This window comes from Furipterus horrens, unplaced genomic scaffold (assembly GCF_987537825.1).
Source record: "Furipterus horrens unplaced genomic scaffold, mFurHor1.1.pri manual_scaffold_8, whole genome shotgun sequence".
Lineage (NCBI taxonomy): Eukaryota > Metazoa > Chordata > Mammalia > Chiroptera > Furipteridae > Furipterus > Furipterus horrens.
The window spans coordinates 10,716,046-10,736,683 of NW_028327178.1; the positions used below are offsets into that span (position 1 = coordinate 10,716,046).

Consider the following 20,638-nt stretch of genomic DNA (forward strand, 5'->3'; position numbering starts at 1 on the left):
GACCTGGCCCACTTCCTCTCCGGCCGCCTGCTTACCCACTGGGCTCCCCTGAGCTGCGTGCCTCCTCTCCAGGGCACATGGGTTTGCTGTGTTCCGACCAGACCCCGTGGATAGCCTTCTGCACAAAAGCACCGCTCAGCTGCAGCCAGCGGTGAAGGCAGAAAGGTGGGCTTCAGGCCGAACAGCCGCTCTCCGTTAGAGCTGTCCCCGTAAGACGACTGCAAACCTATCCCCATCAGCTTCACGGACGTGTGGTATTACATCAGTATTGCTGTCCTTACAGAGTGGTTTTTAATGTTTATATTATGTGTTTAAAAGTGAATTGCTTTTCTGTTCTGTGGCAATTTTTGCTTCTTTTACAAACCCACAGGCAAAATATCACAGAAGGGCATAAACTTGCTAGCCTGCGTTTTCCGTATTTAAGGCTGTTCGTGCGGACATTCCTGTGGCTCTGCCTCTGCCTCCCCCACCTGCCACGGTGCTACTTGTCACCCGGGCCGGCAGCTGCTCGTAAAGGCTCAGTGCAGAAGAAACGCCTACACCCTCGAGCCTCTGCTGCACTTCCACCTGACGCAGAGGAGTCTGAGGGCTGGGACAGTCACCATTCCTCAGAACACCACGCAGCCACTGCTGAGACACGAGTCGGGATTCTTTCCCTCATCCACCCCAAAACCTGTTTTTCCTGTATCTCATTCCCTTTCATGAAGTTTTAGAACCTTTTCCTTTTTAAGCCATCTAGACACTTTAAAAACTGAGATAAATTATATCATATTAAAACAATCGCCTTATTCTAAACTAAAAATATAAACCAATTACCAACGAGGCAAATTATATGGTATATTCTATCACATTTTCATGAGAAAAATGAAGGAATTTACCCATAGTCACCACTCCTCACACTCATAAACAAGATTATGTTATTACATCAGCGTAATAGTTGAATCCAAAATTTGGGGTATTTATGTTGTTGATTCATTTGTATTGCAATTGTAATCCTTGTTATTTCAGAAAAAATTCATTTAAATAAGAGTTTAAGATTCTCCCCCATTCCATATGCAGTAATGTGTGAAGTCTAGAAAAAAACTGTTTTTCTTCCATTAAAACTTCCCCTTTGTGACTCATTACCAACTCCACCAGGCTTGCCTCATCGTATCAGTCTAATTCTAAATAAGGCTAAATTTAGAAGTTATTGAAGTAAAAAAACTTGGAAGACAGAGAAGCCAAACTGATGCTTTTTGTCTGTCACTGGCAGGCCCGACAGGTCTGAAGCTGTCCCCCTCCTGGCAGCCAGCGTTGCTGCATGACGTCCCGACAGGCACAGCCTCTGGGAAAGCCGGCTCCAACGAGTGCACCCGTCACCCCCACGTCCGTGGTTGTGCCCATTAAAAAGAAATAAATTACCAAAAAAATTACTACTGACAGCATATTCTGTCTCTTTAGAAAATCACTACCATATATGGAGTGTTAACATAGTTAAGTGAAAGACTGAGAAATGCTACTAAAAGTGTGCTGTTACAATTTCTGTGGCGGTGCACCCTTAACTATGGACGTATAAAACTTTAGTTTACGAAGTTTCATATGCCTCCTTCGCCAGCATTTCTTTGTTAAATTCTAGTTTCCACTGAAGACCAGAAAACACCACCCAATAGTCAGAAAAAGAAACACGGAATGTACACAGTGACAACCTTTTATACTCCAAACACACACACACACACACACACACACCCAGCACAGTAGTATTGTACATACACGAGTACACGATTTTCCATTTCGTCGTCATGTACTGTAGCTCCCATTGCCAATAAAAAGCAAAATCAGGGGAGGGATATGATTGTGGGAGAAGGGATGGGCTGGGTGGGGGGAGCAATGGGGGAAAATTGGGACAACTGTAATTAAAAAACCAAAAAAAAAAAAAAAAGCAAAATCACCTAAGATTGGTAAGAATTTTGGTAAGAACAACATTGTTTTCAAAACAAGAAATATGAAAATAAATACATTAAGCTAATTAGTTATTCATATGGCATTATAGCAAGAAGGCCAAATTTATTGTTTCGGTTTTTTTTACAATAAAACCCTTCAATTCCACAGTGTGTTTACTGCATTTTTCTCTGACTTTAACTCTTAACCTAACTTGTTCAATGGAAAAATAGGGGATACTTATTAAAACAAAGATGATAGGTATCTTACCATACACGCCCTTGTCTAAAAGTAGTAAAAATTCATCCACCGCATTACGCATCTCATATTCAGTCAGATCCAACAGGGAAACGACTTTGAAATCTAGCTGTCTCAACAAGTTGGTCAATTCATACACGTCCACCAACGGAGCTTTAAGCTTGGGGTGCTCCCAGTAATTCATATTTCCTATCAAAAGGGCAACCTTGTCCTTTGCTGTTAAAAAAAAGGAGAGGGGGAGATTTAAAGAAGGATATAAAGATTAAAACAAAACCTATGAAATGGTATCATTATAATAAAAAGTATGCTCTGCAAATAAGATTTCATTATTATTTAATTTCATCTTAGGACAATCCCTTTAAGCAGCCGACAAATACACCGAGGACCCCAGAGGCCGATAATCCCAACAACTGAAACTGAACTAACTGACACCTCTGAGAACCAGGCAAAGGGTACTTATTAGCTGTATGTATATATGAAGCATGATGGTTACTAATAGTATTCTTTTACTGAATTACAACGAAAAGTAAAGAATATTAAATTCAACTAGACTTTCAGAGCAAATTTGAACAAGAAATGTCTGAAACTGGGTTCCCATCAAATTCGGTTGTTTTGCTGACAATGGAAGAGGGTTAAAAAATAAAAAAAAGAAGTGCCAAAAAGAGGAACAGAGAGAATCCACATCTGAGCAAGTAAGGGGAAATACCAAAGAGGACAGAAAAGCAGCACCGTAGCAAGTAGCGTCTGGGCTTTTTCAGTTGCTACACTGTCTTCTCTTGGCTTAAAAAAATATTTCCCATTTGGGTGAGATGAACCTACTTCAGGGATATGTGAAGACTTCTGTATGACTAGCTTAACAGATTATTTTCTGACCTCAGTGCACTGAAACCTTGTTCAAGGCTGTATTCTCATACAAAGAATTTCCCTGTTGTTTCTTGCGGGACAAAAAGACCCCCACCAATGCCTTAAAAGGTGCCAGCGAGCTCAATGGGTGTGTGGCTTGTCCAAAAACAGATGTGGGAGGCTGGACACACTTGGTGCTTAGGAAGTCTTCAAAATTGTACCTTTGCTGGTCTGCGTGGGGTTAAAAGTTAAAGACTTGAGGCCATGCGGTGACTATAGGAACCTGTGAAGACGCTTTTCCTGAGGATGCTACGGCAGAATCTGAGGGGGACACGGAAGCAGTGGAGATGGCGTGACAAGAGCCTGGGCCAGTAGCCACCAACTGGCTGAACAGCCGCACTGGCAGGACAGCATGCCACCTTCCGACACGGGCCAGGACAAGGCGACCAACCTGTCCCTAAGTGCTAAGTAGTTTATTTAGAAGTCATTATGAATACCACTCTTAAGAAATCATCATAGGCACAAATATTCACACTGCGGACTTGATGTCTGCAATATTTAATAGAATTTCAGATGTTTCAAATCATTTGGTTGATTACATTTCATCAAAAAATCTGGTGAAAATTCTTCTCTTTCCACAGAACCCTTAATCTAGTGTTAAACAAGGTCTGGAGAAAAAATGTACCAAAGAACAAGACTCCCAAAGTGGCAGAAAACCCCGCTTTGTGAAAAGCTTTCCTACTTCCATGTTGGGCTGTCTCTATTCTGGAGTTACAGTTTTCAGAGATTTCTTGCAAACTGCCCGTTCTTATGAGAATGCCCATTTTAGAAAACAATGAAGTGGCACGTAAGCCGCATTCCCAGTAAGTCACTTCAGGTCCTGTACAAATCACCTCTTCTTACAGCCAAAAGGAAGGGCCAGTTATGGCTACGTATGTAACGTGCAAGGATTCAGACACAGACTTCTGTCAAACCACCTCTAGTTCTAAAGCGCAGTTGGAAAGTTGAGGCTGCTCAGGGTGGATTTCAACAGGAGGCAGTACTGAACTTAACATCCCTGTCGTTCCTTTTTTTTTTAAAGTTTCTTCTTAAATAAACAAGACCAAAGCACTCACTGCTCAGGAGGACTGCCAGCTGGCTGACCCACAGGAAGAGAGTTCCCAGTGCCTTCTTCTGTGAGCCCCCCACCTGGCAGGATCACCCCAACCTCAATACGGCGAAGGGCTCAGTTCGCCCTGCTCCTAAGTGAGAAGAGAGTGCGCCGTCTCTGGCTTAACACCCTGGCAGCCCCAATCATGGAGGTCCCAAGGTTATTCAGGTAGTAAACTGGTTGTCAGTCATAGTGGGTTTTTGGTGGAATATTACGATAACTTATTATAAAATATATTCTAAACTAAGTTTTATTGGCAGGAAACAATTAGAAGGTATGTAATAGGGAAAAAAAAAAAAACCACTGGGGCCTTTGGGGAAAAAACACAGTTGTCCAACTATGCGTGATAGGCTGCTTCTGCTAATATCAAGTCTTTACTCATTGGTTCTGTTATCTGATTGGAATAACACTTAGGACAGTTTACAGAATGCAGGAGTTCAACACTCTGAGAATTACGTGCATTAAAATGTATTAATAACTGACCATAACTCTTCAGCATATTTCCTCTAATGATATTTTAATAGCTAGTTTTTAAAAACATCTTAGAGCATTTTCTTGAAGTAAATGGTAACAAAAATGATGAGTATATAAATCTTACCTCGTCCAATCTACTTGTAAAACTGTTGCTGAATGGCAGGTGAAGACTGAGAACAGAGAAGCCGACTGCTGTGGTCGGAATAAGAGGTGACAAAGGCTCAGTCCATGAAATTAGTGGCAGAAACAGAAAGGAAAAGCCAGAGTTTAGGTATGATGGAGGATGAAACAGTCAAACTTGAAGTTGAGGAGATAAGAGTGAGGAATGAAAGAAAACTTCAAAATAGCAACTATATAAACATCTATGGTGGCTTTCAGGTGCTAATATAAATGGAAGAAACTTTCTGTAGAAAAACATTTACTGTCAGAGCCACCCACAATTTCTTGAACATAAACCCTTCACTGGAAAAAGGAAACACAAATGCAAGTTGATTAAGCAACAGAATAAAACCACTTCAGAAAAATATTTAACTACATGATACTAGACATTTTCCAAAGCTCAATGCAATGTATTCTTTAAAAATTAGAACAGTGTTATATCATTAACTCCATGTCTAATAATCTAATAGTGTGTTACTCACCTTATCTAAAATGAATTAATATTCATAAGCACTTGGAAAAGAGTCTGAAACATATTTAGTGTTATGTATTTGTTAAATAAATTCTTTGACCATCTATCAGAAATTGAAGTATCAGCATCTAATCTGATTGGGTGAATATGCAGTGCTTATTGCTCTCATAAGATCTTATGAGGGCATGTTTATTGATTTTAGAGAGAGGGGAAGGGAGGGGGAGAGAGAGGGCGAGGAACTTCTGTGTGAGAAACATGGACTGGCTGCCAGCCGGGACCAAACCCGATGCCCAGGCATGTGCCCTGACCGGGAATCCAACCTGCAACCTTCCGGTTTACAGAACGACACTCCAACCAACTGAGCCACACCTACCTACCCAGGCATAAAATCTTTTAATCTCTGTGTCCTACAAAATAAAGTTCAAAATCCTTAGTCTGGCAAACAAAGTCATTCGTGTTCAGTCCGTGTCTATATTCCAGCTGTGGGAAAAGACAGTCAGTTCTGAGTCTAAGGCTTCCAGTCTGGGAAATTTGGCTACAGGGTGAGACCATGTGGGGGAGGAGGGGAAGGGAGAGAGAGGAAGGGAGTGAAGCAGACCAGACGCTCACAACAGGAAAGTGCGGGAGCACATGCCCACTTAAAGGCAGCAGCCACTCTTCAGCCATAACTGACAGCTACCCCTTTTCATAAGCAGCCAGAAATCTGAATTTTTATATGATATCTGATCAGTGACAACTGATTATGATTGTTAAAAACACTGTACTACCCGCCCCCTCCCCACCTGCCCCCAAAGGTTGGCCAACTTTGTGCCCTTTCCTCGTGGCCTGCAGCAATCTCATGTTTGCTGCCCCTTGGACCAACTTCCGTACCTACGCTAACGACACTCATTCTGCAGCTCCGATCCTGGCCTCTCCATAGAGTTCCAGATCCATGTGTACAACTGCCTGCTGCACACCTTCACCTGGATGTGACACAAATACCTCACACTGGTTAGGTCCCAAACTCCCAGCCATTGGTCCCTGAAGCCCGCTTTTGATTCTGTCTTCTCCAGCTCAACGGGCGCTACCACTACCCATCTTCCTTCCAGTGGCTTAATGAGATGCAGGGCTCCTGAAGTTCTGGCCTCGCCTTCTCTCAGCTCCTTCCCTTTATGCTCCAGGGCACCGTGTGTGCCAGGCAGTTCCGCAGACTCAACACACAGTCTTGTCCCTCTGCCCCGCGGCACTTAGGGGACCAGGCTGCCTCTGTCCGGAAGGTGCTTCTCCTGCTCTTACTTCGAAATGAAGAGCTGCTTTTGCAAGCTCTAGGCTGCTTTTCCAATCTAACCCCACCAAAGGGAGACTACTCACATCCATGTAACATACATGTTTATTTGTTTGCATGTTCCCAGAATAAAGAAATTGCTCCACAGAAGCTGACTTGGTCCCAGAAAATGAATTCATGATCTCTGTAAGCCTCCTGTTCTATCATTTCCTTTACAAATATCCAAAATTAACCATTTGGTCTCAATGTCATTCAAGTATTTATAAAAGCTGTCAAGTTATAAAACGACTTCAAATACAAAATTTATAGTCTAAAAAAATTTTTTTAAAGTAACATAAAAAAAAAACCTGTCAAATTTAAATGTCTTAAATCCCTTTATGCTCAACATAAAAGAGATATATACTACATTTATATTTTGGTCAAGCGTTTTAAAGTTCTACTCACCCAAAGGCTGTTCAGCTGTTTGCTCTTTATTATCTGTAAGAAAATAAAAGTGCGAAGATATAAGGTGTTGTTATCCATGATACAAGTGTCTTCAGGGTTAGATATATGAAAACAATGAATGCCATCAGCGGCACTAAAAGACAGAATATGATTTCTAATAACTAACTTATGATCTTAAGATTTCCAGATTCTTTTTTTTTTTTTTTTTTTTTTAGTTCCCACACGAGAATATGTTCACTGACTTGAGAAAGAGGAAGGGAGAGAAAGAGAGAAACACTGACGTGAGAAACACGAACTGGCTGCCTCCTATAGGTGCCCTGACCAGGGACTGAACCCACGGCCTTCTGGTGTATGGGACAGCGCTCCAACTCTCTGAGCCACCCCGCCAGGGCAAGATTTCCAGATTCTTGATAACAACCTACACTTGGATGAATAGACTTGCAATCAGAGCAGGGAATGCCTTTGGTAATGAACTGCTATCGCTGGGGGTAATGACCTTAAATTTGCTGGGAAGAAATACAATCTGAAAGCAGTGGCTGGTGGGAATAAGCTGTAGCATCGGAGGAGCTGACATTTACTAAATGCTTGTCTGCTGCTGTTACAGACGCTTTCAATGTAACTGATTAAAATAAACACCACTTTACTCTATCTACAAGGTATATACAATTATTACCTCCATTACACAGATAAGAAATCTGAGGCAGAGAGAGATTAAGTCACTTGTCCAAAGTTAACAAGCTAGTAAATCTCATCCCACAGTCCATGCTCTCTGCCATCGACTGTAAAATGAAGTCTCTCTCACCCCTGAGGACCGTGTGGAAAGAGACTGAGGGAAAGATGAAGTTCGGTCAGTAATTTGTCTATCACTATAGTCAGGGTAACTTTTTTTTGTATTAGGAACCATTTATATGCTATTGGAGTCTATTAGAAGTTTATTAAATTTTCTTTTTTTAAAACTCTCAGGGGTCTGGCAAGTTGAGAACTGTTTCCCTGTTGTTCTTTTAAAGACTGCTTCGTGTCTTTCAAATTAAAATCATGGACTTCCCCCATTAACTGCCTTTTTATGATACAGAGTCATTCACAATGATAAAAACTGCATTCATATTTTGTGTAACCTCTGTATATGTTTCTACCCTTATACAGTCTTAAATCTAGAATATTTTTAATGTTTTCGCTTGCATGAAATTGTACCTCACGTTAAGTGCTAATTTCAACCTTAAATCACAATAGTATTTTAATAAAGAAAAAGTTACCACTACTGTTACCAGTACTACTATAACAAAAGAATATCTACAGTATCTTTAAATTATTGTATTCAATAACTTAAAAATCTAAAACTAATGTTGTATGTTTATATTACTCACCAGGATGCCCAAGATGATGTAATTCATCTGAAATGAAATAAAATAGATTAGCTTTAAATAATTTAACTGTCAATTTAGCATGAATAGTAAGACTAATCAGAGAAGGTTTTGAGTGATTGAATCGTATTAGAATGTTTAATCAGTTAAAAAATTTCAAACACCTTAAATGAGAAGCCATGCAAAAGTGAATAGGAAAGAATACTGCTGAGGACTTCTAAGCTATTATTACTTTCATTAAGTGACAAAAAGCTAAACAGACTCATTCATGATCTGTTCAAAGTTTTAGGTATTCTGGACAATTATGGAACATAAACAGTCAAGAGTTAGGTCTGTTTGCAGTCTCAATCACAAACTTCTTGAAACGAATTAACAATCTCAAATGACCTTTTTTTAAAATAAACTTTTAAGTTTAGAACAGTTTGAGATTTATAGAACTAATGTGAAGATAATGCAGAGTTCATGTAAACACCCATACCCCGTTTCCCTGTTTTTAAAATCTTATGCTAGGGAGGTATATTTGTCACAACCATTAATGCTCTTTTTTCTGTCCCAAGGCCCCATGCAGGACACATTACATGTGCTCTGTCACCTTAGACCCCTCTTTGTTGCGAGTCTCTCAGATCCCCCTTGCTTTTGAAGACCCTGACAGTTTTGAGAATTACGAGCGAGGTGTTGTGTAGAATGTCTCTCAAGTGGGATTTGTTGATGTTCTCCTCACGGTTAGACTGGGGTCATGTGTTTTTGGAGGCACAGTGGTTTCAGAATTGTTAACCTGAACTTCCTGGCTAAATGACGTCATCTAAGCAAATACCAAGACACAGTAGCCATCTATTTTTCTGTACAAATTATATGCAGGTAAAAAATGTTAATAAGTTACAAATGTAATACTATTCCTAAGATGTTAGGTAGAACTTATTATTTTTTCTTATTTTTTATTGTTGTTCTGTTATAGTTGTCCCATTTTCCCCCCATTGCTCTCCCCTGAGAACTTATTCTTACATGTGTTATAAAATCAGGTAAAGAGTAGCACCAGCTGGAGTACGGGACTATGTACAATTTTCTTTGCCTTCTATCTTACAGACTTCTCTCGTTTCCGATTACTTAGGTGAGTGCCTTATTCTTCCTTCCCCTCTTCAGTGAGGTTGCTTGATACGTTTGCAGTAAGTTCAGGTTCTTTTGTCATAGTCTGCATTCCATCCTGGGATCTACCCTCCTCTGACCTCCTACTAAGGATTTTTTAAACACTCGCAGACATGTATTCACCATTACAGTGGTCATACAGAATAGTTTCACTGCCCTAACAAATCCCCTGAACTTCACCTGTGCAATTCCCGCCCCTTGTCCTGATCAAATTCCTTTAACCAAATACCTAAAATTTAGTAGGTAACATCATGCTCCAGGGACAAAAATGATATGATATTAGGACGCTGTTCATGATACGTGTCAACCCACCAATTATAAAAGGTCTCAACTTCACAGATTTTCTAGAAAGAACAGTTGGATCTACTTTTTCCATCTGAGATTTCTGGAGTTGTTTCATTGTTGGACTTTCATCTCTAAGTGTTCTGAACAGATTTATTTGCAAATCATTATTTAATAGTGTGTTTATTATTGCAAAAATTATAGGAAGAATCTTGCAGATAATGAAGCCTCCCAGAAAGCTGATAATTTCCAGGCACCACCCTGAAGTCAGACAGAATAGCAATGCTCATTTTATTTGCCTATTCTTAGAGGTTTCCAATGTTAGGAAGTTTTACAAGTCATGCAATTAGGCAAAAAAAGGAATAAGAGAAAAAGGAGTTGGTTAGGATTGCTTCATGTAGCCTCCCTCATACAAGGCCCAAAGGCCACGGGACTGAAATCCCCTTGTGCTAGAGAGCCCCTGTCCACAACTATGTTTTGGGATGAAAACAGTTATTACAGAACTTCCAAGTGATACCACAGTGCTATAAAGAACAAGAAAACCAGGAAACATAAGATTTAACATTATTTTCTTACTTTACCCGAGTAGAGCCTTAGGTTACATTATAGTTTGAAGAGGCAGAAACTGAAAAAATACTTTGCTATCCACAAACCTAATTTTGCAAAAACAATGTGATATCATACTGAGGGAATTTAAGTTTTAAAATTTACCCATTACAACTTATGTACAATGCTTTAATTAAAACAAATTAGAAACAAGTTGAAATAGATTTTCAATTCTCTTTCTATATTATGGTAAAGGTGACATGGTAGATTAATCTATAACCTTACAGCTTCAAAAATGGGTCTTGTCAATTTTACATTAAAATGAAATATTTAATATTTGATAAAACACGTATGAAATAATAAATCTGTCCTGAAACTTTTATAGAAACTACACTGCATTTGAGAGGCATATTATCACAGCTAAAGGAAAGATAAAATAATGTGAACAGTGTAGCCATCTGTTTTTTTTTATAAAGTTTATAATGATAAAAGTTAGCATTAAGAATTAATTGCAAATGTTCACTATTCATAAGCTGTTATGCAGGAACTTTATTCTTATATACAGTAGAAAATCAGCCAGTTATTTTAATAGTGTGTCAGCTTAACAATGTCTGTGGCAATTTACAAACCCTCAACGACTAAGAGACAATATCCCTGATTGAAGTGATTTCTGATAGCTAGTATTTTTTCCATTACCGCACTCAATAGGCTAGAGCACTCTATCAATCCCAAGAGGAATCCGCATGCAAGATTATTTGGTTTCAAACCAAAGGATCACACTACCTTCGGTGCACTCCACTGCCTCATCTGTTCTTCCTTGCTCCAGAGAAAACAAACATGAATATATTGTAATTCATGATCTTAGGAAGGGCAGCCATCACGCAAACAGATATAAATATCACAGAAATATGTTGACAAACCAACACATGCATCAACATGGCCTACTATTAACGACACGACTATAAATGCATTAAACTTAAATAGAATAAGTTCCCAAATCATGCACTTCATAATGGGGATTGTTGATTAGCCATCATTCTTTCCTTCATTATCTGGTTTTAAAAAATGTTTTATTAAAAATATTTTCCAAGAAACCAGGTTCTTTATAATTAAAACTTTTAATACACTTTTGCCAGAAGTGTTTAAAATAAACTATGAGTCCTGACTGGCATAGCTCAGTTGGTTGAGTGTTGTCCTGCAAAGTGAAAGGTTGCCGGTTCAAGTCCCTGTCAGGGCAAATGCCTGGGTTACAGGCATGTGCAAGAAGCAACCAGTTGATGTTTCTCTCCCACATCAATGTTTCTCTTCTTTCTTCCCCCATTCCCCTCTCTTTAAAAATAAATAAAAAAAAAGAATCTTTTAAAAAAACCTACAAAATTCAAACATAACCAAAAAATATAAATAAAAAACTATTTTTCAGTTCTTTTTAGTTATGGTACATGAACCTAGATTATGAATTTAGTATGTATTCTCCCCAATTTCTATATAGACAATGCAACTCCTGATATTAACACACCATTAAACAGAATGGGGTAATAGGAAGTAGCATTTCTGCTGCTTAAATGCTTTATTGCATATAGCTTCTCTTATACTCCATTTGTCAGAACACCGAGTAAGTAATACGGCTCACCTATGACGATTTCGACCTTCTTGCTATCTTGACTGTCTCGATCATTATATACACGACACCAATAGGTTCCCTGATGTTCCAAATCCACATAAGGTACCTGTATCAATATCAGAACACACACATATTTCCTCTTCAATTTTAGTTTAAATTCACTTGTATAAAGTTATTTTGTATTAAAAAAAAAAAAACCTACAAAAAAAAATTTTAGAAGGCTTCAGACAGTCTTAAATTATTATTTCCATTCATTAGCTTAAGTATTAGTTTAAGCAAATTACACAATGACTCCAATAATGGTGAGTTTGGTGCAATACTATATTTGAGGTTTCAGGAGAAACCCTTAGATGTGGGCTGGCATTGTTTCCTAGCATTTTTGCAAATATACAAATCAATTAATGTTAAATAAAAAGGAGACCTGAAACAAAAATACTGAAAACATGAGAACAGCCCCAACGAATGTGACTATTAATGTTAACCTTAATTCTCAATTATACTATTTATTTTACACATGAGCACAAAAAATACCCTGCAAGCCTGCTTCCTACCATGTAGATCCTCTTTGTCTCCTGTGTTAACGGGGACTCGTTTCTGAACCACTGGTAGTGAGGGATAGGGCTCCCCACAGCCGCGCACTGTAAGACCAACGTGCTGCCTGGCTTCAGCTTCTGGGATCTTGGCTCAATGCATATTTGCAACTTGGATTCAGAGCTGGCATCCAAACTTCCTTAAATTAAAAGAAAAATATCATTAAACATAAGTAAAATCTTTAAGTTAAAAATAAATCCCCCCCCATAATTTTTTTAAGAAGTGTTTTCATGTTTATCCTTTATTTTTTATGATCTTCAATAGCATCTCCCAAACTATGTTCCAAAAAACCACAGCATTTCTAGAAATATTAAGAAATGCTCTGTGGATAAAAGAATGCTGCGGATGGGTAAGTTTAGCACATTCTGGGTTCAACAAACTTAAAGAGACCTTTTGTTGTAGGACTTGGTGGAGCTTTCAAAATGTTAGTATGCATTGTGCATGTAAGAGGGGAAACTAGGTCATGTGGCTTCTACCTGTGGCTGCAGAATCTTCCTGGTGGGGGCAAACAACATCTTGAGTGATACTCATGTTCAACACAGAAAGCTCTACACTCTGCTTTGACTTAACTTGACTTACTAAAATAAGGAGTTTTGTTATTAACATTGAATAATATGGATGGGTTATCACTAGCATTTCTTTCCAAGGCAGATACCAGCAAGCATTATTTACTGAACACTCATTGTTACTCAAGTTCCTTGGGGACAGAGGAATGTTACATGTTATCAGGTCTCCATCATGAAACTCAGTGTCTCACAAATTGCAGGGGATCAATGTTTGTTGAATGAATGGGATTCCATTAATAAAAACATACTGAATTTCATTACATGCACAGAAATAGTCTAGAAAGATATAAATAACTCTCTTAATTAATCATTACCATTTTTAGAGATGGTCTATTTATTTAGATGTAGGAAAAGCTAAATTGAGAGGGAAGACTGTAAGACAGACCAGAAACAAAGGCCTGTTTCCCACCTATTCTTTTTGTCTGGCAAAAATGACAAAGGATATGGTCTTGATGGTATGTGTGAATAAATAAAATAGTATATGATGTCTACTCTTTAGAGTACTGTTTTTTTTCTTGATCCATCCCAGTTATTGGACTAAAAAAGGTGAATGACAAAGAGCAGAAAAAGTCTGATGAAACGCTTTATTGTAGCAAATGATACACTGTATGTCCTTTCATGTCGACATCTCCTCTCAAGTTTTAGTCCACAACACAATTTTTTAGAAGTAATACAGTAGTTTGGGAGGAAAATGTATAGTGTGGAAGAAATTGAAAAGTGAGCAAGACTGTATTAGATTTTTTTTTCTCTTCCAAAACTAGAGACTACAGCGTTCAAATTCATGAAAGAAGGCAAGCTGGAAGAAGTCAGCAGCAGGGCCAGACTGAGAAGGGTTCCCTGTCATTCAAAGGTGCGTGTGAGTGTGTTTGTGTGTTTTCCTCCATAGAGCAGAGAATGAAGGACATGAGATAAAATCTTAACAGATGATTTTATATTGGGTGTAGTAGATATGTGAGCTTTTGGTAGTATTTTGATATCCTGAAATTATTTAAAAGTAAACAATTAAAATAAATTCAAATAAGGTCATTCCCTTCCCAACATTCAACTTAATTACTTACCCTGGAAGCTTTCTGTCAATTCTGCAACATCATAAACATCCAGCTGTGACCACTGGCTGAATTCAAAGGTGCAGTTGTTATTAGCTCGACAGACATAAAAGCCTGCATCTTTTACATGCACTGTGTTAAAAATAAGTTCTGATGCATTTCCGTTTGGAATCTGGGAAATAATCAGTAAAAGAATATCAGGGAATGACTCATCAAAACATGCCTTATAAAATGTGCTTTACAAAACGTATAATTTCTTTGGAGTTTTGAAAAGTATATCTTTTTTCCAAGTTCTAAAATATTTGTTACTTAAAAAACAAGTAACATTTTGAGGAATGTAGGACAAATCCATTAACAACAGAGTTAATAAACTCTCTCCCATATATTTTCCCAAAACTTACTGACAACAAAAGTATTTGTTCTGTCATCTAAAACTGTTCAATTGTTGGTAAAGAATCTACAATGTCAACATTAATGAGTTAAGTAGCCATGTGACATGACAAACACCGTGGTGAAGCGGGATGTACACAGAAAGTTAGGCCTGGCTACTAATTTCAGTTCTGATCAAATTAGTTGTTAGTACAGGAGCAAGTTATTCCCCTCAAGACCGATTTTCTCATGTGCGAAATTCTGTAAGGGGCCAGACTCCTCGACCGATACACTTCTTCCTGGGTCTGGGCAGCGCAGGGCTACGGAAGGCGTATCAGCGGTGGGAAGAAATGGCCTGCCAAGGGTTTCCCAAGCTTTGGTCCCCACAGGAAGACTTGTTTCACCTTTGCTGCTCCCGTCAGTTAATCAGCACCGTCCAACTCTGCACACTGCCAGGGCCCAGGCAATGGCAGGCTCTATTAGATCAGGTCCTCTGCCAAGTACTTGAACCGGCTCAGCCCTGTCCCTCCCCTCTCAGACCGGCACCACGGCAAGAGCATTTCCTGAAGACCTGACAGGTGGGATGGCAGGATGCCTGTAGCGCTGCCTGAAGAGCCTACCGTGTTTCTCTACCAGGTTAGTAGTAGGTTTGCGTTCCTATTAGACCATGCGTGTATATTTCTCTCCTCAAACCTCCTGCAACCCTACTTCTCTCAGCCTTTGGATTCAGAGAGAAACTCCTCTTCCTGCCACCAAATCACACTTTAGTGGCTTCTCTCTTTGGATCACCCTGCTTATTTTTCTCATAGCTCTTAACTCAAGGAATTATCTTATTTGCTTGTTATCTGTCCCCCCACTGGGGGAGGCGGGGCCCCCATGTGTCAGTGCTTCATGGTCATGGCCTTAGAACATGGCCCAGCACAAAGCACACACTCACCAAGCATCTCCTAACACGACCCACACACATCAGAGCGGCCCGATGAAATTTGACCTGTTAGAGCTTTCAAGTCCATTACAGCTTTTCAAATCTAAGATGTATTCCCTATTCTTTCTCAAATCAGGACAGAATCCACAAATAATACACTTAATATGTGGGAGACAGGCAGACATGGTTCAAAAGACTCTGATGACCGCTGTTTGGAGCCCGGCCCCAAAACGGAACCTGGGTCTTAACTAGCTGGTTTTGTCTTTCATGCTTGCTATCAATCCCACACTCTGGGGCGGGGTGGGGGTGGGGTTAAAGGTAGAACAGAAATGAAAAGTGGCTTTTAAGGAAAAGGGAACCTGCTCTGTTTTTCCCTGAATAGCCCCAAATTCTGGTCAGTAGAATGTGAAAAACAGAACAGTTAAGTAAGAGGAAATGTTTTCGAACTTGTGTAAAATACCTGGGCATTTCAACCCTGTACTGATCTGCATTTCCCTTTGTTATTACGCCCTTGAAAGTCTTTAAATTAAAACGTTTTTATAGATATGTTAGAGTATACTGGGGATGTTTCCTCTTTGCTAACGCTGTTGCATCAAGTAATCCTTACTTTCCACAATTTTTAGGAAAAGAATTGGTTTTATTATTGTTTACATTTTTTTTAAAAGGCTATTTTGGAATTCTCTTACCAAAATAATGATTAGTGAGTAACAGCAGTGTCTAACAGATCAAAATTCCTAAAAACATATTGAGGCTAATAATGCTAATTCATTTTCTATCATTCTATCTTCTTATGACAGAGGAACTAAAAGACATTAGAAAAATTACCTCTTTATTCATTTTGAACCATTGATATTGTACAAAAGGATGTCCAGTTGCCCGGCAACACAGTTTCACAAACTGTCCAGCCAAGACCGCCTTTGACTCTGGGTTTACAGTGATCTTTATGCCTTAAAAAGAAAGAAAAAAAAAAGGCAAATAAAGTCACAGAAGAGTTTTCCTTATTCATATTTCTGAAACCAAAAAAAAAAGGTCGTATTTTGGAAATAACCTGCATATTCATCCCTGTTATAAATCACCCATTCAGCTGTCCTTCCCCGCCAGGTATGAGTCGGTGAAGTTCCAGGCTGTGTAAAACCGGGAGGAAAGAAACTCCCCGCGACTGGGGGAGAAACTTGTTTGTCATACTTCTTCAGTTCCTGGAAACATTTTTCCCCACTCTAACACGTGTGAGGTCAGGAGGCAGCTCGCGAGAGACGCCTGCCAGGCAGCAGCCCCGGTGGGTCTCAGGGCCAGCGCTTTGACTACATGGCCGTACGTGCGCACACAGCCGGGCCGGCGCTTCGCCCGGGTGGCTGCCCTGTTACTCATACAAGTGCTGTGCTCAAACGCCAGTAAAAATGTCGACAAGAGACATCTGAATTTCAATGCTATGATTTAGTATTGAAATGAAAATTATTCTGTAGGCAGAAAGGCACAGAACCAGAGCAGCAGAATATACATTTGATACACGTGATACATTTCTCATTTGAGAAATGACTATCAGCAAGGAAACTTGGAAACCTTTTCACAGGCGCTTCGAAGGAAATCCTGGAGTCAGTAATGAAAAAAAGACCCTTCCCCCACCCCACCCCGGCCCTCCTGCCTTCCTCTGTCACTGCCTCTGGAGAAGCCGGCCACCTCGGCACGGGGACGCTCAGGCAGCCCTGAAGGGACGCCCCATGGTAAAGAGAAACACGGGCCTCCTGCCAGCAACCACGTGAACAAACCACTGGACACAGGGAGTGTCCGGACCCAGCTGAGCCGTTAGGTGGCCGCAGTGCAGCCGGCAGCTGGGCGGCCACCATGTTAGAGGCCACAGCGCCCAGCGAAGCCACTTCTGGATTCCTGTCCTCAGAAACCGTATGAGGTAATAAACGGTTGGTGTTTTAAGCTGTTGGTTTTGGGGTAATTTGTTGTGCAACGAGAGATAATGGACTCAAAAGAAACTCGGGTTAGGGAATTTTACATGTGCTAGGGTTGTCACACATCACGGGTTGGTTGGCTGTCAGGAACAAAGGAGAAAAGATAGTTAAAACGTATAAAACTTAATTTCCTGCACCTACTTTAATTTTCTTTCCTTCTCTATTCTGAATATTATCTCTTAAAAGTATCTTTTTCCTCTCAACCACCAATCCAAAGGAAGAAAAGTTTACAGTTGAAGAGGAGTGTTTAGATAATAGCAATCTTAATACATAAAAGTTACCAAATTTTCTAGGGAAAAAAGTAGTAGATAAGGTAAAATAGGTATGTGAAGATCCATGCCAGAAAAATACCAAATAAAACCAAAATGCAAGCCCTGACCAGCGTGGCTCAGTTGGTTGGGCTGTCTTGCAAAGCCAAAGGTTGTGGGTTCGATTCCTGGTCAGGGCACATGCCTGGGTTGCAGGCCAGGTCCCCGTTGGGGGCGTGCGAGAGGCAAGCAATTGATGTTTCACTCCCTTCCCCTCTCTCTATGAATGAATGAATAAATAAATAAATAAAATCTTAAAAAAAAAAAAAACTAAAAGAGTACAACTTCTCAAAAAAGATTAAAAACCCTTACAAAGGGAGAGCTTTCATTTCATACTCATAAATTTTTTTTTAAAGATTTTATTTATTTTTAGAGAAGGGGTAAGGGAGGGAGAAAGAGAGGGAAAAAAACATCAATGTGTGGTTGGCTTTTAAGCACCCCCAACTGTGGACCTAGCCTGCAACCCAGGCATGTGCCCTGACTGGGAATCAAATCAACAACCCTTTGGTTTGTAGGCTGGCACTCAATCCACTGAGACAAGCAGCCACGGTTCATTAATTCTTTATGTTGATGCCAAATTAGTACAGGATGGATGAAGCAATAGTTTCTCTGAATTCTGTAATACACATTGGTAGGATTGTACCTGGTGAAGTCAGAACATGGGATGAGCATGCTTGCTTACGTGAGCAAATTCACAACAACATATTTTAATGCCAGGAGAGACTTATATCACGACTTTAAGATACAAAGGTTCTGGTTTTCAGTTTAGGTGTGATAAGAGGAAATGAAGTTGCAATAGAAGGGAACAAGAACAAGTACGAATGTGAAAAATATAGGAACTGTGGCGAAACTGGCTTTAAAATGTGGGTGTCTTACAGCCATCGCAGACCTAAGCTGTCTCCTGTCCCCCTTGAACAAAGCCTGCCCTTCACCCGGCCCTGCAGCCTTCCCTATCTCGGGGAAGACAGATGGGTCTCCAGCCTCCCCGCGCGTCCAGTTACGCAGGACAAAAACGTAGCAGCCGACAAAAACGTAGCAGCCGTCCCTGAAACTGTCCTCCTTCCCCCTCACTCTCCACATGGAATTTGTCTTCAAGTCCTGCCAGTTCATCACCTTCACCACCACCGTCAGGTCTTGCCAGCATTACCAACACAGCCCGCCAGCTTGTTTCTTCACTTCCAACCAGCAGCCCAATGTTTTTTTAAAACATAATTAATCCACCTCACTCCTCTGACTAAACTCTCTGCTGACCTCCCATTGTGCATACTCGGAAAAATCCAAACTGCTCACCACGGCCTCCACGGGCCTGCGAGGACGCCCTCTCTGGCCACGTCTCCTACCACTTTCCTCCCTGCCCACCACACTCCAGGCGCTCTGGTTTTCCTTCGGGAGACCAGATGTTTCCCGCCTGTCCTCGTACTAGTCCTCAGCGGTATTTTCCTTCCAGAACCCCCCCCCACCAGGTTCAAGGCCGATTGATTCTCCAGCTACTTTGAGAAAGGTCTCTAACTGAGCTACTCCCCCACCCTGGCTCTCCTACTTCCACCCTGCTCTGTGGTCTTTATTGCACTGCTCACCGAAACCCCTGTTTCTTAGTGCCTGTCTCATCTATTACAGCAGAAGCTTCACGAGAACAATGACCTTGTTCTTCTTGTTCACCAGTTTACCGGAAGCCTACAGCAGTGTCTGGCCTGTGGTGACACAGTGGTTGTTCAACACATATTTGCTGAATGAATGTATAATAATAATAATAATAATAATAATTACTGTAGCCGCAATTTCCTGACTGCTTTATATGTCCCGGGCATTCTGATCTCTCACCTTCAAAATAACCATATGAGTTAGATGTTAATTAGATCTATGTTACAATGAAGAAAATGCAGTTGTCTCCCAAAGCCAAAGGTTACCGGTTCGATTCCCAGTCAGGGCACATGCGAGAGGCAACAGATCGATGTTTCTCTCCCTTTCTCTCTACCTTTTCCTCTCTCTAAAATAAATAAATAAAATCTTTAAAAAACAAAGAAAAGAAAATGAAGTAATTTTTAGGTCATCCAAATTAACTTGGGTAAATTATTTAAACTGAGACTAATTTTTTTTCATTGTAAAAATGGCAGAACCAGGATGCAAATACAGGTTTTATTGGGCTTTAAAATCCTCAAACTTTTGCTCTGGCTGGGTGGCTCTGTTGGTTGGAGCGTTATCCCATACACCAGAAGGTTGAGGGTTTGATTCCCAGGCAGGGCACATACCTAGGCTGCAGGTGATTGATCCCTGGTTGGGGTGTATGCAGGAGGCAACCAACTGATGTTTGTCTCTCTCCCCCAAATCAATGAACATGTCCTTGGGTTAAGATTTAAAAAATAATAAAAAATAAAATAAAATCCTCATACTTTCATTATCCCAGTGACTCTTTTTTTCCCTCCAACTTTATTGAGGCGTATTTGACAAATAAAAATTTTATGTATTTAGTGTATACAACATGAGTTAATGTAATGCACAGGTGACTGATTGCAACAATCAAGTTCATGAACACACCCACCCGCCTCACACAGCTGTCATTTCCCAGTGATGGTCAATGCACTCCCCACGCTAAGCCTGCGGTCCGCCGCAGTGAGCGTCTCTCGCTGAAGGGAGTGCGCCAAGCAGCGTGTGCTCTCGGGGATCATGACAGTGCGTGTAAACCTACCACGGCAGATATTCTCTGCTATTATACAAAGGGAAGAGAGGGAAGAGCGATGGAAATGAAAAGGCTTTCTCCCGAGTGTGTCTTACAAAGGAATGCAGGACTTTAGTGGCAAGGGCCCGCCTGGCCAAAGTGTTCTAAAAGGTATCCTTCCCTGTGTGGGAGACGAGGCTCAATGATTTTAATGTACATGCAAATTCAAAGTTTATACGTCTGTCCTGTATCAACAATTCTAATAGTCTAGTCTTCAACAAG

The 20,638-nt window shown here is 40.3% G+C and overlaps 1 protein-coding gene across 2 annotated transcripts in view; it reads right to left on the bottom strand.

The window, feature by feature from the left end:
- The window catches only part of MALT1 (MALT1 paracaspase), a 47,699-nt gene that overhangs the window by 15,342 nt on the left and 11,719 nt on the right, over window positions 1-20,638 (bottom strand). The window contains exons 3-10 of one of the 2 annotated variants that reach the window (XM_090285437.1): window positions 16,257-16,378; window positions 14,150-14,309; window positions 12,486-12,664; window positions 11,944-12,040; window positions 11,097-11,129; window positions 8,346-8,372; window positions 6,982-7,014; window positions 2,188-2,391 (exon numbers count right to left, since the gene is read on the bottom strand). In XM_090285437.1, the coding sequence (XP_090141563.1) occupies window positions 2,188-2,391; window positions 6,982-7,014; window positions 8,346-8,372; window positions 11,097-11,129; window positions 11,944-12,040; window positions 12,486-12,664; window positions 14,150-14,309; window positions 16,257-16,378 (855 nt within the window). The remainder of the gene's footprint in view (window positions 1-2,187; window positions 2,392-6,981; window positions 7,015-8,345; window positions 8,373-11,096; window positions 11,130-11,943; window positions 12,041-12,485; window positions 12,665-14,149; window positions 14,310-16,256; window positions 16,379-20,638) is intronic. The other variant, XM_090285438.1, reaches the window with a different exon arrangement.